The following is a 17,105-nucleotide window of genomic DNA, read 5'->3' on the forward strand; positions in this document are numbered from 1 at the left end:
TCCTCTGCTCGATTGATTCGAGCAGCGTCTCCACGTCAGCCTCAACGAATCGCGGGGCTGCTCTCCTGAGTTCCGACATCCTGGCCTAGTTTCTGTGCTCGCCCGCGCCTTTTTACGGCGTCGGGCGGCGTCACGTGGGCGTGTTCGTATCGTCGCCGCGTTCCGGCGTCATCGCGCACGTGATTGACGCGGCCCCGTTCCTAGCCCATTTCCCAGACGCAACGCGCGTGCAGAGAATCGCGCCCTTGATTTGTGAATATATCTGACATTCCCAATCAATTAATAATACTGATGACACTTTCACCAAAGTCCAGTCTTGCAATTTTTTGTCCCCTCTTGTTTGAGGAATGACTCATTTAGGTTCATTGCTAAAAGATAATCTTTGAAGTTGCCAAATGCTTGGCAAATAATCTGATGCAAGAGCCAGTCTGTGCAGATATGAGTGGATTAGAACAGTCACTGTCCTTGAGAACTCTACTTATAGAGCCAGACTAGAACCCACAACCTGCAAGCGTCACAACAGCTGAAACGGTTGCCTGACAGGTTTGAAAGATGGAAGCTACAGGCTGGAAAACAGGACTAATGATTGTATGCATTACTTTATTGGCTTTTTGTTCTCAGGTGAGTGAGACTTTTGTTAGTCTGATCTAAACATTTGCAAAATTACAAGAGACGATGTTTTTTTAATGTGTGGTAGATGTTTCGAAAAAAATTATTACTCTTCATTTAGGCTTCCATAGGTTTTCTTTATTCTGGGGAGGAAGTTGTAAAATCATTGAAAAAGGACAGAGAAGACCTACTGAAGTTGAATCTAAATTAATATTTATCAATGATGTGTTGTCCTGCTTATAATGTTAATAATTGTACTAGTCCAATACAAATCTTCACATTTCAGAACAATCCAGAGGTAGGAGTAGTTATGCTGGAATCATTAACTGCTCACCTATAACCAGGAGTGTCCAGCAGTTTAAAGTAATGGGGTAGAGTTTTCATGCAGCTTCTCTTGTTCATCCTGCATAACTTGAAAAGCGATGTAAACACTGAAGTTTGTCGAGATCTTCTACTGTAGTAACACCCGAGGATTGGAGAACCCCGAGGAAAATCTATCCCAATGATCCAAAATAGTGAAGGCAAAGAGCTTAAATGTGTGAACCAATGTTCTAAAAAGAACACACTGAGTAAATTAGTAGAAAGGTAATTAATGAATCATAGCTTAATGCTTTTAAACGACTGCTGAATACTACTTTGGGATGCTGTGTAGGATAGATGAACATTGATAGAGAGGTTTGTCTATTTCTCACTCATTTCCATTCTAAGATAAGTTCTTGTGAGATTCAGAACTGCTGAGGGTATCCTTGGGATCAGTGGTGTCAGTTACTCCCTTAAGCGGCATGAGCATCTGTTCTTTTATTGAAGTTGACACTCCTGTGGACCCGATTTTAACTCATTCAAAACTCATTCACTTCACGGCGCCGAGGACCTGGGTTTGATCACGGCCCTGGGTCACTGTCCGTGTGGGGTTTGCACATTCTCCCTGTGTCTGTGTGGGTCTCACCCCACAACCCAAAAATATGTGCAGGGTAGGGGGAATTAGCCACGCTAAATTGCTCCTGAATTGGAAAAAGAAGATTGGGTACTCTAAGTTTATTTTGAAAAATCCATTCGCTCACACAGAGTTAGTGTCAGGCCCTGACTGTTCTATATCAACTAGTGCAATAGTGGAACCACAAGGTGTAAAAATAAACATTGCTTATTATCTACACCAGACTTTTATGGTTTATGCATGTGTATTAAATTGAAGGTGGACTCGACAAACACAAGTGAGATGCAGTTTGGTTCAAAATGTAAGCTGTTTTGATCCATGGTAAATTAAACATACAGGACAATGAGAGTCATTTGGAACATTGTACAAGATAGATACATGTGCTGTAACAAAAATAAAGAACACAAGTGCCTGCCAACTCTCTCACATTATTCAACTTAAAAGACCAATCTCTCACATCTTATTTTTTATATCACAGTATTAGTTGCCAACCTGTTAACAAATTGGCCATAATTTGGTCTCTGAGAGAAACAACATTCCATCTAGCATTGTCATTACCTTTCGTCTGCCTACAGACCCATTACCCCAGGACACGGAACAACCAATCTTTTTTTTTATTTTTTAGAGTACCCAATTCAATTTTTCCAATTAAAGGGCAATTTAGCATGTCCAAGCCACCTACCTTGCACATCTGTGTTATGGGGGAGAAACCCACGCAAACACGGGGAGAATGTGCAAACTCCACACGGATAGTGACCCAGAGCCGTGATCGAACCTGGAAACCTCAGCGCCGTGAGACTGCAGTGCTACCACTGCGCCATCGTGCTGCCAGCCAATCTTAGGAAACCTTTACTCAAAACAGCTCTTGTCCACGTCTTTGGTGTGAAAAATTGGCCAAAGAATTCTGAGCTCTGATAGTCCTATTTGGCTCAGGTTCCCACAGACATGTAGGGGGAAATTTATTCTGTGCACTACATGCAGTAAGATTGATAATGAGTTCTTTATAAAAGCATTTACGATTTTCATTCAAATAGCATCGACATGAATTCTTCCAGGTTAATGCTTTAAGTTTCTTCAGAACACTAACTCTGTGAGTATTACAGATCCCTTAATCAATCTGACTGAGTTTGATTTCTTTACAAAGGCCCCAGTCTTTACAGGCATGTGAGCAGCGTCCAGTGGAAAGAAAAGATGGCTGTTTAATGTGTTTAACAAATTTAATGGCAGGACCTTTTTCAAATTTACTTTTTCCGTTTCCCATACAGCAGCTGGCAAAACTGATAGGCTGGTTAGTTGCTGGGCAGGCAAACACGCGTCAGGAGGCCACAGATGGGTAGCCATGGGAACGTGCCAAGTAATCTGGAAGGGGTGATGCCAGACCTAACAGGGCAAGGGTGGAAAACTTCTGCTCCTATTGACCTGTAAAAAATTTTAAAAGTCACTTAACTTAAAAAGGGAGACGGGGATGTATTGGCAATGCCAATAATCCGAGGCGTGGAGACATGGATTCAAATCCTGGCATGGCAGCTGGTGGAATTTAAATTCAATTAATAAATGTGGAATTAAAAAGCTAGCCTCAGTAATGATGACCACAACAGCTTCATCAAGTATTATTAAAAACCCATCTGGTTCGTTGATTAGGAAATCTGCCATCCTTAGCTGGTCTGGTCTACGATTCCAGGCCCACAACATTGGTTGACTCTTAATTGCCCCCTGAAATGACCTGCATGGTACTCATTTCAAGGGTAATTAATGATGGGCAAAATCTGCTGGCGTCCTACCACGCCCACATCCCATTAAATAATTTTTTAAAAACTGCTCGAGCTACCAAGGTTTTTGAGTTCTGGAAAATTGCCGGGACAACTGTTAAATGTAACTCAGGCTTTTAAAAAATCTGCTTCAGCTGTCAGGTTTTTTTGAGGTCTGAAAAATTGGCATGACAACAGTAAATGTAACGTAGGCTCCCAATTGCACAATGAGAGCTTGATTTGACTAGGAACAGGACCTTTTTGCTGTTCAACAGGATCATGGCTGAACGTCTCCATCAAGTCCTCCTTCCTAATATCCCTTGTTTAGGTTCCTGGATATGTCTGTGTGCCAGGTTCATGACAGTCAAAGTAGAGTCTTGCTCAGAATGGTCATATGCTGCGTGCACAACCTCACAAGTCTCAGAGGCCTATACCTGGAAGAGGAACAGCAAGAGAGTCTACCTCATCTGATGAAATAGAGCAGTGCAAAGACAAGGCAGCAGCAGGAAATAGAGGGCTGGAGATCAGTGATGAATTGATTGCTCAGAGCTTCAGTTGATGTATTTATTACACTCAAATGTAGATTCGACTGGCATCCTGGACTTTACCAGTCCTCACTCTGCAGTGAAGATCATTGAAACTATTGAACCAATTTTATATATATATAGGATACCCTGACAATGCAAACTCACAATTTGCTGTGAAAACGCACTGCAGATAAACTGCAAGTTTGGAAAAAACAAGTTTGTAATCGTCCAAGCAACAATAACCTTAAGAACGCTTGTCACCATTGTCAGCCCATAATAATAATAATAGTCCCTTACTGCAATGTAATTTTAATATTTCTACTCCAAAGAGGTCCTCCTCCAGCGGCTTCAGCATAGCTGCTGGAAAGCTGCTGTTGCTCAAGTGAGAAACCTTGAAATGCCTACAGTCACCCTTTTGCTAGTCTCCTGGTCTTTATTTAAATTTCTGTACCTTTGAAAGTATTGTATTTCTGCTGAATAAATTCATGTACAGTTATTACTTATGTATTTATTCTGTTTATTTGGGAATATATTATTCTTTATTTTCTATTTAGCAATGATTTTGCTTTATTTTACTCTAGTTGGATTCAAAGCCCATCCAGAATGAATTAGTTCAGATGTCTCCTCTTCTTCGGCGTGTTTCCCGGAACACTCCTTTCTGGAGGATGGTCAGTGGCAGTAAACCCATTCAAGCCTTTTGTCAGCACAGCCATGAGTGTCGCACAAAAACTTGCAGGTACTGGAGTATAAAATAATTATGTTGGGGGCAAATAACTGCCTGTGCATAATCTTGTGTAATTGCAAATAACTCCCCTCCAGTTCACACTCTACATGTGGTATAACAATGAATAACCGCCTTGCAGCTCAGGCTCCAAATGCAGTATAATAACTTCAATCATCCCACTGCACGTGCTCAGTAAGGGTTAGATTTTACCAGCCATATAGGGATGGGTCGGGAGAAGAGGAGGGCAGTAAAATGGTGAGAAAAAGCAGGGGGTGGAGTCCCTATGATTTTTCCACCTTCATACATGTTACCAGTGGCAGAGAAAGTGGAAGAAGGCCCTCCCACCTTGAAGCCTATTAAGCCACTTAAATGGCCAATTAAGCATCCCTTCCTGCCACTGCTTCCATTTTACCTATGGCAGGTTGGTTAGAGTGGTCATTGATGGGGTTCAAGAATGTCTGGCATGTCATGATCCGTGGCGTGGAAGGAATTTCCTTGGCACTAACCTGGACACTAGGATGAATCCGGTAAACTGGCCATGTTTGTTAAAGACATTTCATGGTCCCCTTTAGCCTTCCTAATTCCACGTTTAAGTTCCTTCCTACTTTCACAGTACTCCTCCAGGGCTTCATCAGTTTTTAGATGCCTTGACCTATCATATGCTTCCTTTTTCCTTTTGACTAAGCTTACAATTTCCCTTATCATCCATGGTTCCCGAATCCTGTCATTTTTGCGAGGATATGCCTGTCCTGCACTTCAATCAACAAGCCTTTAAAAGCTTCCCACATATCAGATATTGGTAAAGCTCATCCTGGGCTTTATTAATAAGGGCAGAGAGTGCTAAAGCCAGGAAGTTTTGTTGAACCTGTATAAAACACTGGTTTAGCCTTAACTGGAGTATTGCATCCAGTTCTGGGCACCCCACTTCAGGAAAGATGTGAAGACATAAGAGAGAATGCAGTAAAGATTTACAAGACTGGTTGCAGGGTTGAGGAACTTCAGTTAAGTGTATAGATTCGAGAAGAGAAGGTTAAGAGGCGACCCGATAAAGGTATTCAAAATCATGAGGAGTCAGACAGAGTAGATAGGGAGAAACCGTTCCCACTGTAAAAGGGTCAAGAATTAGAGGGCACAGACTTAAGGTAATCAAACTAAATTACTGCGGGTGCTGGAAATCTGAAATAAAATAAAATAAAAATCTGGAAGAAAATGCTGGATAAACTCACGAGGTCTAGCAGCAACTGTGGAGAGAGAGTTAACATTTTGGATCTAAATTAGCTTTCTAATTAACTGAAGCAAGGTAGAAATACAAATAGTTGGAAAGGAGGTGGAGTAGAATAGAAGACCAGAGATAGGTTGGGGCAAAGGAGGTATGGGCAATATTGTCCTGGACATAAGACAAAGGGTAATATTAATGGTGTCATTAGGGATGAAGATTGGATTGGATTTGTTTATTGTCACGTGTACCAAGGTACAGTGAGAAGTATTTTGCTGCGAGCAGCTCAAACAGATCATTAAGTATATGAAACTAAAATAAAATAAAAAGACAACTGCTAATGGTGGCAAAAGAGATAGCAAAATGCGTTAATGGGAGCAACTGAACAGCAAATGGCAGGTGGCCAAGTGGGGGATAGATGGGATTGAGTTGGGGCAGGCCAGGAAGCTGAAAATCAACTGAAAGATTTATTTATTTATTTTTATAATTTTTTTTTTCCAATTAAGGGGTAATTTAGCATGGCCAATCCACCTATTTTGCACATTTTCTTTGAGTTGTGGGGGTGAGACTCACGCAAACACAGGGAGAATGTGCAAACTCCACACAGACAGTGACCCGGAATCAAACCCGGGTCCTTGGCACCATGAGGCAGCAGTGCTAACTACTGTGACACCGTGCTGCCCCTATTGACAGATTTATGATAATTGGCAAAGGAAGCAATGGCGACATGAGGAATAACATTTTCACACAGTGAGTGGTTAAGATTTGGAATGCCTAACAGTCCGGTGGAGGCAAGGTCAACTAAGTTTGCGTTCAAACGGGAATTGGTTAATTATCTGAAAGTGGATAATTTACCAAGTATGGGGAAAAGGCAGGGGAGTGGTACCAAGTGAATTGCGCTTACAGAAAACAAGCACAAAAGCATGAAAAGGAAAACGAAGACAAGGATATGGCGGATCATAATTATTCAATAATTCTATGATCTTTTGAGTTTCTTTTCAGTTTTTTTGTTGTATGCTTATGCTCGATATGTCTTAACATGAAACTGGATGATTTCATATATGTATGCCTGACTTCATAGTACTGAGTGTTTACAAGCAGATTGCATGTATTTTCAGTGGAGAATGTACATTTCTAATGGAAATAAAGTGCAAGGATATCATGGGAATTGAAACAAAAAGTAATAACTTTGGCACTTCCCTTGCCTTCCTTGATCTTTCTGTCTCCATTTCCGGCAATAGACGATCCACTAATATCCACGACAAGCCCACTGACTCCCACAACTATCTGGACTACAGCTCTTCACACCCTACACCGTCCTAGTAAGGACTCCATCCCTTTCTCTCAACTTCTTCGCCTCCATCGCATTTGTTACGATGATGCGACTTTCCAAAATAGTGCTTCGAAAATGAGTTCCTTCTTCCTCAACTGTGATTTCCCACCTACAGTTGTGGACAGGGCCCTCAACATTGTGCGGTCCATCCCCTGAGCCACTACCCTCGTCCCCTCCACTCCCTCCCAGAACAAGCATAGAGTCCCCCTCGTTCTCACATTTCATCCCACCAGCCTCCATAAGCAAAGAATAATCCTTCACCGTTTTCGCCAACTCCAGCGTGATGCCACCACCAAACACACCTTCCCTTCACTCCCTCTGTCAGCATTCCGCAGAGACCGTTCCCTCCGAGACAACCTAGTCCACTCCTCCACCATTCCCAGTACCTCTCCCATCACCCATCCACGTTCCCATGCAATCGCAGAAGGTGTAACACCTGCCCCTTTACCTCTTCCATGCTTAACATCCCAGGCTCAGAACACTCATTCCAGGTTAAGCAGCATTTCACTTGCATCTCTTCCAATTTGGTCAACTGCATTCACTGCTCCCAATGTGGTCCCCTCTATATCAGAGAGACCAAACGCAGACTGGGTGATCGCCTTGCTGAGCATCTTCAGTCTGTGCGCATTCAGGACCCTGACCTTCCCTGTTGTTTGCCATTTTAACAAAAGACCCTGCTCCCATGCCCACATGTCTGTTCTTGGCCTGCTGCAATGTTCCAGTGAAGCTCAACGCAAACGGACGGAACAGCATCTCATCTTCCGGTTAGGTATGCTACAGCCTTCCGGCCTGAACATCGAATTCAACAACTTCAGATGATCAGCTCTACCCCACCTCAACCCATTTGTTTTCATCCCATTTCATTTTAACTGTCTTATACCATTTCTTCCTTCCTTAATATATATTTAATTCCCCCCCACAATCTTATCCACCTTTCCTTCATCCTACTCCTCTTTGTTTCCTGCTGCCCCTCCCACATCTACAGTTCATCCTCTGATGTTAGTCTCCCTGCTGTTTGACCTTTCACATCTTTTGTTCTCTCTGGGGACTGCCATTAGCACTCCTTCCCCTTGGTTTCTGTGGCCATTAGCACCCGGTTTCCCTTGGTTTCTGTGACAATGACTCATCTTTCATTCTCACTCCACAGTATAAATATTTCCCACTTTCTCTGTCTGTTAGCTTTGATAAAGAGTCATCGGACTCAAAACGGTAGCTCTTTTCTCTCCCCACAGATGCTGCCAGACCTGCTGAGATTTTCCAGCATTTTCTCTTTCGTAATAACTTTGGCAGTCTCTTTGCTCAACATGATAGGATGTTCGAATACTATAAGATATTGCTCATGATTTGCATTGATTGTAACATATTTGGATATTACTTGACATTGTAATGCACACTGCATTATTCTATTTTCACAGAGATGGGCATTGCACACATTCAAAATTTGTGTCCTGAGAAAAGACATTCTTGTATTTCATCCATCAAGACAAACCACATTAAGCAAACTGAATAGTGGTGAAATGAGGTGCTGATCCAGGATGAAAACAATTTTCCTGGGTCTTACTTATTTACTTTTGCTTTCCTTTTCATGCTTTTGTTCTGCAAGTAAAAGCATTGTTCACTCCTCCTGATACCTCTTCCATTTTCAAATATTTCTGTATGTCTTTGTACCTCTCCCCTGTTTTGATCTCCCTATGAGAGACAATCGTGTATTGCCGCTGTTATTGTGGCATGACTAATCTGCTTACTTATATTACATGGATGTTAAACATTGCTTATTATTTTGTTATAAAATTAATGTAAATTGAAAAAAAAAGTGTAACAGTGCAAGATTTCAGGGGCGGTATGGTGGCGCAGTAGTTAGCACTGCTGTGTCACGGTGCCGAGGACCCAGGTTCGATCCCGGCCCCGGGTCACTGTCCGTCTGGAGTTTGCACATTCTCCGCGTGTCTGCGTGGGTCTCACCCCACAAACACAAAGATGTGCAGGTGAATTGGCCAAGCTAAATTGCCCTTTAATTGGAAAAATAATTGGGTATTCTAAATTTATTTTTTTTAAACTACACAAGATCTCAATCCAATCTTTGACCGTCCTTAATATCCAAATTATCTGTAGGTATCCTGAATGGGGCTCCTGTCAGTGCACTTTGGTTTACTTGAGTTTTCCAACCCAGCTCAAATTAATGGAATACGAGTTTCCTATCTTTGTTGGTTGTAAGGACCCAACCTGAAATGTATTTGCCATTCTTCTCCTGGCTCCTGTTGTGAGCTGGTTTTTAGAACAAAACTCCACAATCAGGAGGCCAATCCAGAATAAAATAGTTATTTTTCCCATCCCTTCTTCTAAATACCTCTTGAATGTCTAAGGCAAGGGTGGGCAAACTACGGCCCGCGGGCTGCATGCGGCCCGCCAAAGGTCTTTATGCGACCCACCAAGTCATTAAAAAAAATTTTTTTTTTTTAAATTAAAATTTTTTTTTTAAGGTTAATGGGGGGGGGGGGCTGTTAGGTTACTTACTGGTATAGGGTGGATACGTTGACTTGAGTAGGGTGATCATTGCTCGGCACAACATCGAGGGCCGAAGGGCCTGTTCTGTGCTGTACTGTTCTATGTTCTATATGAGGCGCCCAGAATCATAACCGGGTGAAGTAATTATTTTACTTAATATACTATGCGGCCCTTTAAAATTGTGAATTTCTGAATGTGGCCCTTGCACGGAAAAGTTTGCCCACCCCTGGTCTAAGGCATTTGCCATCACTTGCGTACACCATTCAAAGGGTTGAGCCTTCAATTAACCCCACCTACGGTATTTAATGTGAGAATGTCTTGTGGTGCAGTGGGTAATGTTCCTACCTCTGAATCAAACGATCCAGGTTCAAGTCCCATTCCAGGACCAGAGAGCCAAGGAAGGTGTGCTCATCATGCGACTAACAGGTTGAGTGTCAACCTGCTTAATCCTTCCTGCACACCAATGGCAGGTAGTAATAGCGGGAGAGATGCCTGGTTAGCCATATTTGGTGTGGAGCAGCACCCCTCAAGCTTTAAGCCTCTAGCGACAGGCTAGCAACCGCTCAAAGTTTTAAAAACTCACTTTTGAAATAGATAAAAGTCTGCCTTGAGCACCACTAAGTGAGGGAAGAGAAACAACAAGACCTTTTAATATATTTTAACCCTCTATAGAGTTCTTTCCAGCACCAGTTTGTCCAGTCTTTCTTTAAATTTAATACTCTGATTCTCAGTGTCAGCCTTATAGTTCTTCTCTATTCCACTGCCATCGCTTCAATGTGTCCTTTCTTTCATGGTGTCTAAAACACAGAACCGTAGGTGAGATCTGAGGCACTGGCCAGTGATATGCACTAATTAGAAGTGAGCTAGAGCTTTCCTCTGCATTTAGTCTCTGCCATGCCTGGGTTAGAAGTGCTTGATGGTAAAGTAAAGGAGGATCTTTACTTTGCCTCTAATCTCGGCAATACTTGAATTGGAAGTACTTGTAAACACTGGGTGTAAAATATGTGTCACTCCCAGAACTGAAATTCATAGAAAGGTGCTAAAGAAAAATAGTATGGAAATTAAATTATTACAGCTTAGCTAACATAGCAGCTCTTTCATTCTGTGCACTCACTCAACTCTTACATGAATAAGAAAAAGCTGGAAATATTCAGAGGTGTGGCGAAAAATAAAGATAATGGGCAAATTTTCTTGGGGCCCTAGGTATTTACCCAAAAAGGCTGACAGGTGGGTGCCACAGGTCACACTGGAGAGGCGAGCTCCTATGTGTCCACTGCCCTTGTCCTTCTAAATGGTAGTGGTCCTGGGTTTTGAGGGTGCTGCTAAGGAACCTTGGTGAGTTCATGCAGTGCATCATGCAGATGGTACACATGGCTGCCATTGTTCTTTGGTGGTGGAGGGTGTGAATGTTTGTGGAAGGAGTGGCAGTCAATTGGGTTGCTTTGTCTTGGACGGCGTTGAGCTTCTTGAGTGTTGTTGGAGCTGCACTCACCCAGGCAAGTGGGGAGTATTCCATCACACGCCTGACTTGTGCCTTATAAATGGTGGACAGGCTTTGGGAGGGGGGTCAGGAAATGAGACACTTGCTGCTTTTACTGTACAGGATGTAGCTGAGAACATTTCCACATTGCTGGGTAGATGCCAGTGTTGTAGCTGCACTGGAAAAGCTTGGCAAGGGGACATCACCACCTGTAAGTTCCCCTCAAAGTCACACACCATCTTGACTTAGAAATATATCACTTTTTCTTCATCATTACTGTGTCAGAATCCTGGTACTTTCTACCTAACAGCACAGCGGGTGTACCTGCACCACATGTGCTGCAGAGGTCGTAGATGACAGCTCATCAGCAACATCTTATCAAGTGCAATTAGGAATGGGCAATAAATGCTGGCCAAGCTGGCAATATCCACATCCCATGAATAATAAAAATGAAGCTGCTCTATGGCTTGCTGAACGTTTCCAGCATTTTCTGTATTTATTTAAGATTCCCAGCATCTGCATTTCTTATATTAACTCTAACTAGAATTAACTTTGTAAATATTTTAAGAAAGGAATTTATATACTCTGTTGTCATTGTATCAATGCAATGTTGTTTTGTTGAAATAAATTACATACGGTGCTGTTCTGCTTAAAATATTGAACTTTATCAAAGCCATCAGAACAAAAAAAGAGTCCTGGATCACTTTTCAGGTCTTCCATACAAGGAATGTAAGTTAATAAGGATATGATTAAGGACAGCTGTTGTTGGTATTTATGTTAGTATCTCAAGATCAAACAAATTGCTTTTCATTTCAAAGAAGCAACTCTTCTAAGTAGAAGACTCCATAAATAAATGTGTATGTTCTGCAGAATGATATGTATGCTTGTACCCAAACTACTTGATCAGCATATATAGACATATGTGTATCTTAATGGTGAAATACATGATAACTGGAAGCATCAGAGAAACATTAGAAGTGGCATTTGTTAGAAAGACTGACGGAAAACCCATAAAAAATGTGCAAGTCTGTTATTCTAATGCAGGCTTTCTTTTATGATCTTTTTCCATCTTCAGTTCTTCTGGCCCCGACACCTCTGTGGCCAAGAATCTGGCTGATTGGTGTTTCTTTTATTCCTTCATGAGATGTGAGAATTGCAGGCAAGGTCAACATTTGTTTTGCATCAGTAAAGTAAAAGTAAAGTCGCCATAGTCCCAGATGACCATAGGCTGATTTCCCCTTTGATGGGGAGAGCTGACAGATGGTGATGTAGCCTGGGGCAAGGGGCAAGGTTTTGAAGGTAGAGCCTTTTAGCTCTCTGGGCTAAATCGCTGGCTTTTAAAGCAGACCAAGCAGGCCAGCAGCACGGTTCAATTCCCGTACCAGCCTCCCCGGACAGGCGCCGGAATGTGGCGACTAGGGGCTTTTCACAGTAACTTAATTGAAGCCTAATCCTGACAATAAGCGATTTTCATTTAATTTCATTTCATTTCATGAATAACCTCAGCACACGTGGGAATTGAACTCACTCTGTTGGCCTTACTCTGCATCACAAACAAACTGTCAAGCCAACTAAGCTAAACTGGTCCCAGAAATTGTCCCTAAGAAGTTGGTGGGGAACCACCTTCTTGAACCACTGCAGTTCTATGTTACTGGACAGCCGCTTAGAAAATGAAATGAAAATCACTTATTGTCACAAGTAGGCTTCAAATTAAGTTACTGTGAAAAGCCCCTAGTCACCACATTCTGGCGCCTGTTCGGGAATTGAACCAGGCTGCTGGCCTACTTTGGTCTGCTTTAAAAGCCAGCGATTTAGCCCCGCGTGCTAAACCAGCTGCTATAGTTAGGTGTTGTGAATCAGCACTCTATTCCTATGGTTAGATCGACTGGCCATGATCAATGCGCAGAGTTATGGGGGAATAGGGCGGGGAAGTGGACCTAGGTAGAGTGCTCTTTTGGAAGGTCAGTGTAGACTCAATAGGTCGAATGACCTCCTACTGCACTGTAGGGATTCTATGGATTTCTTTATCTGATGTATGAAGAGACCTCAGATAGTGCTCTGAAATTCCCCATTCACCAGGAAACAGAGTTTCTTTGTAATAGTGATTGCTATGTAGGAAAATCTTGAGAATGTTGACAATTTAGTCAAGCTTTCACAAGTCAAGAGGCACAGTGGGAAACAAGTGAAACGGGCACTCAGTAGAGTGCAGACCTGCGCCATGCTGTGTTAATGCAAAATTATTCAAATTACACTACTCTTTGTTAAAGCTTTTCCCTGCCTGGTTAATGCTCTTTAACTACAAAGCTAAAAAAAGTTATTCTTTTTGCGAAAAGCTTCTATTTCACTGAGGCGTCATGCAAATCTATGAAACCTGCTCAGAAAACTCTGCTCACATTTGTAACAAATTGCACAACAGCAGCTGAGACAATCCACAACATTCGAACAAAAATAAGTCAATTCGCCCAATCTCCCAAGGTTAATGAATCCTTAATTAAATTCCAGGTTCTGAAAGCAGGTCCACACTTACACTGGAAACTAACCAGTTCTTCTTTGGGCCCTATCTTCCCTACCCTGTGAAGCAAGTTTTGCTGAAATCCATCCACTTGTTTTTGAGAGATATGAGGTGCGATTTAACTATAAAGGAACAAAGTCCCATAGAGAACATGTTAAGCCACTTGTTTCTCAGCACTCAATGCCGAAAAACACATGGCTGTGAAATGTCACCGGCGTTCGATAAGGGTCCTTAGAGGGGAAACGCATGGCCGCGGCTGCACATAGCCCCGTTTTGTGCCAAACACCAAGCCTCCTGACGGGCCCCCAAACCCCAATGCACTATGATAGAGTCGTTCTCACCCCCCCCCCCCCCCCCCCCCAAACAAAGAACCGCACCGGGCACCTCTGGCCTGATTGCTAGCACACATAAAAGGCCAGCTTGGCAGTACCAATCTTGCACTACCCCTACCAGCACCACCGTGGCACCATGGCAGTGTCAGGCTGGCACCCAGGTGGCACTGCTAGGGTACCACCCTGCCTAAAGGGTAAGCACCTGCGGCTCTCTGATCCCCTAGGAGACCCCCTCAAGTGCTGTTCCATCTGGTGCCCATTTACGGAGACCTGTACTATACTCGTCCAAGGTCTCCGAGGTGCAAGAGATTGATCCCACGCCTCAGGTAACTCAGGAATCTGCATATTGAAGTGAGACTAGCTGTCTCGTTTTAATATGCAGATTTGCTAAAAAGTGATCCTGCCTACAATGGGCAGGATTTACATTGCAACATCTTGGAGATCCGATTAGATCTCGTGAGGCGCTATGAGTTGGGTAGATCTTAGGAGCAGTGTCTCCCGGCTTCTATCGGCCATGCTGTGCCATGGCGAGCAGCCTTTCGGGCGCAGTGTGGCGGTGGATCGCACTCATTGTTTACAGACAAACAAATCAACAAACAGTGCAGAATATATTTTTAAATAAATTTAGAATTCCGAATCAATTTTTTCCAATTATTATGGGGCAATTTAGCATGGCCAATCCACCTACCCTGCACATCTGTGGGTTGTGGGGGCGAAACCCACGCAAATAAGGGGAGAATGTGCAAACTCCACACGGACAGTGACCCAAAGCCGGGAACGAACCTGGGACCTTGGCGCGTGAGGCAGCAGTGCTAACCACTATGCCACAGTGCTGCCCAACAGTGCAGAATATTGAGCTGAATTCTATGGTTTACGCAGGGTAAGGGAGGCACAGCGGGAAGTACCTGATCTTTTTACTCTTGACCCCACTGTTACTTCATGTCGAATAAAGCACAGGCTGGCCAGTGGGGATTCTGGCCAATTAGCCTGTGAGGGGTTGTGGGGGAGGAGGGGGTCGGGAATATCAAAGGCAGGAGAGTGATTAGGTCATGTACCAAAAGTCAGTTCCAGCCACCAATTTAAAAGCCAACCTCCCCATACTTCTTAATTGCTACAACATGCAGCCATAGTCCAGTTTGCAAGTCTTTTCATCAGCCCTTGTGTCACTTCCTCATATCTGTTGAAAATAATTCCCAGTTTTATTTCTCGTGCTGCTTGCAAAAAAAAACTTGACAATGAATAATGGCAGTCAAATGGCTTTTTAAAAGGCTTAAATTCCTTCCTTGTATTGCTCCTCTGTCTTAAAGTTGCTACATTTTGATGCAATGTTTAACAGCTCTGAACGCATTCTCTCTTGAGTTCTGATGATGAGCCAAAGGACTCGAAACATGAACTTTGCTCTCTCTTGGGGCGGCACAGTGGTTAGTGTTGCTGTCTCACGGCGCTGAGGACCTTGGTTCGATGCCGGCCCCGGGTCACTGTCTGTGTGGAGTTTGCACATTCTCCCCGTGTCTGCGTGGGTCTCATCCCACAAACCCAAAGATCTGCAGGTGAATTGGCCAAGCTTGGTGCATGATCAATTGCACAGAGACGAGAGTTGAATACAACTGAGGCTTTATTACTCTAAGATGTGTGGCCTCCTACAGCAGCTGGCAAATGGCTGCTGTACAGGGAGCACACATATTTATACTCTGCCTACTGGGTGGAGACAGCAGGCAAGAACTACCCCTGTACCTGTAGTACAGGGTCTTACCAAACATCTCCTAATATACACCACAGTGGTGATTACCACATTCGCCCCCTGTCCGGCGGGAGTGGCGGAGAACTATATAGAGCAAGTTTAATATACAGAGGCAAAAAAAATTTGAAGTCCAGTACAAGGTGCTTTATCAGTCCCGTACCAATTACAGGTTTAGCAGGTCCGGTGCCTTGATGTGACGTTGGGAGCGACGCAGTGGTGGCGGCGATTCCGGTGGTGGTCTGATCCTCGGTGACTCCGGGAGCGTGCTGAAATCCTCTTCATCCTTGAGCGTGGGCAGGGGAAGGACCTGGGAGGGGGGGGGGGGGGGGGGTGCTGCTGCTGCTGCTGAATGCACAGGGGGAGGGGAGGGTGGCGCCGGGCTGGAGGTGTGTGTGCGTGTGGAACCTGCTGGTGCCAGGTCCCTGAGGGAGACAGTGCCCTGGCGGCCGTTGGGGTACACCACGTAGGCGTACTGGGGGTTAGCGTGGAGTAACTGCACCCTTTCAACTAACGGGTCCACCTTGTGGAGTCGTACGTGCTTACGGAGGAGTACGGGTCCTGGAGCTGCAAGCCAAGTCGGGAGCGACACCCCGGATGTAGATTTCCTGGGGAAGGAAAAGAGACGTTCATGGGGTGTGTCGTTCGTCGCAGTGCACAGGAGCGACCGAATGGAGTGCACTGCATCAGGGATGACCTCCTGCCAGCGGGAGGCCGGGAGATTTCTGCACAGTAGGGCCAGCTGGACGGCCTTCCAGACCGTCCTGTTCTCCCTTTCCACCTGCCGTTTCCCTGGGGGTTATAGCTGGTCGTCCTGCTGGAGGCGATACCCCTGCTGAGCAGAAACTGATGCAGCTCATTGCACATGAATGAGGATCCCCTGTCACTATGGAAGTAGGCGGGGAAGCTGAACAGAGCGAAGATGGTGTTGAGGGCTTTGATGACGGTGGCAGACGTCATGTCGGGGCACGGAATGGCAAAGGGGAATCTGGAGTACTCATCGACCCACACTGAGGAAGTACGTGTTATGGTCGGTGGAGTGGGGGGGGGGGGGCTTTGAAATCCATGCTGAGGCGTTGAAAGGGACGGGAGGCCTTCACCGGGTGCGCGTAGTCCGGCTGGTAGAAGTGCGGTTTGCGCTCTGCACAGACCTGGCAGTCTCTGGTGATAGCCCTGACTTCCTCGACAGAGTAGGGCAGATTTCGGGCTTTATGAAGTGGTACAACCGTGTGACTCCCAGGTGACAAACGTTGTCATGCAGAGTCCGGAGTCGGTCTACTTGTGCGCTGGCATATGTACCTCGGGATAAGGCATCTGGGGGCTCGTTGAGCTTACCGGGGCGATACAAAATCTCGTAGTTGTAGGTGGAGAGCTCGATCCTCCACCTCAAGATTTTATCGTTCTTGATCTTGCCCCGTTGTGTGTTGTTAAACATAAAGGCTACCGA

The 17,105-nt window shown here is 44.3% G+C and overlaps 1 protein-coding gene and 1 long non-coding RNA gene across 2 annotated transcripts in view; one reads left to right on the plus strand and one right to left on the minus strand.

The window, feature by feature from the left end:
- The window catches only part of LOC119951686, a 110,715-nt gene that overhangs the window by 83,939 nt on the left and 9,671 nt on the right, over nt 1-17,105 (minus strand). The gene's annotated exons all lie outside the window — the stretch shown is intronic.
- On the plus strand, nt 467-8,904 carry leap2 (liver-expressed antimicrobial peptide 2). The gene is made up of 3 exons (XM_038774912.1): nt 467-621; nt 4,400-4,554; nt 8,507-8,904. The coding sequence occupies exons 1-3, from the start codon at nt 553-555 to the stop codon at nt 8,541-8,543; spliced, it is 261 nt and encodes an 86-aa protein (XP_038630840.1). The 5' UTR covers nt 467-552; the 3' UTR covers nt 8,544-8,904.

The sequence above is a fragment of the Scyliorhinus canicula genome, chromosome 17 (genome assembly GCF_902713615.1).
Source record: "Scyliorhinus canicula chromosome 17, sScyCan1.1, whole genome shotgun sequence".
Lineage (NCBI taxonomy): Eukaryota > Metazoa > Chordata > Chondrichthyes > Carcharhiniformes > Scyliorhinidae > Scyliorhinus > Scyliorhinus canicula.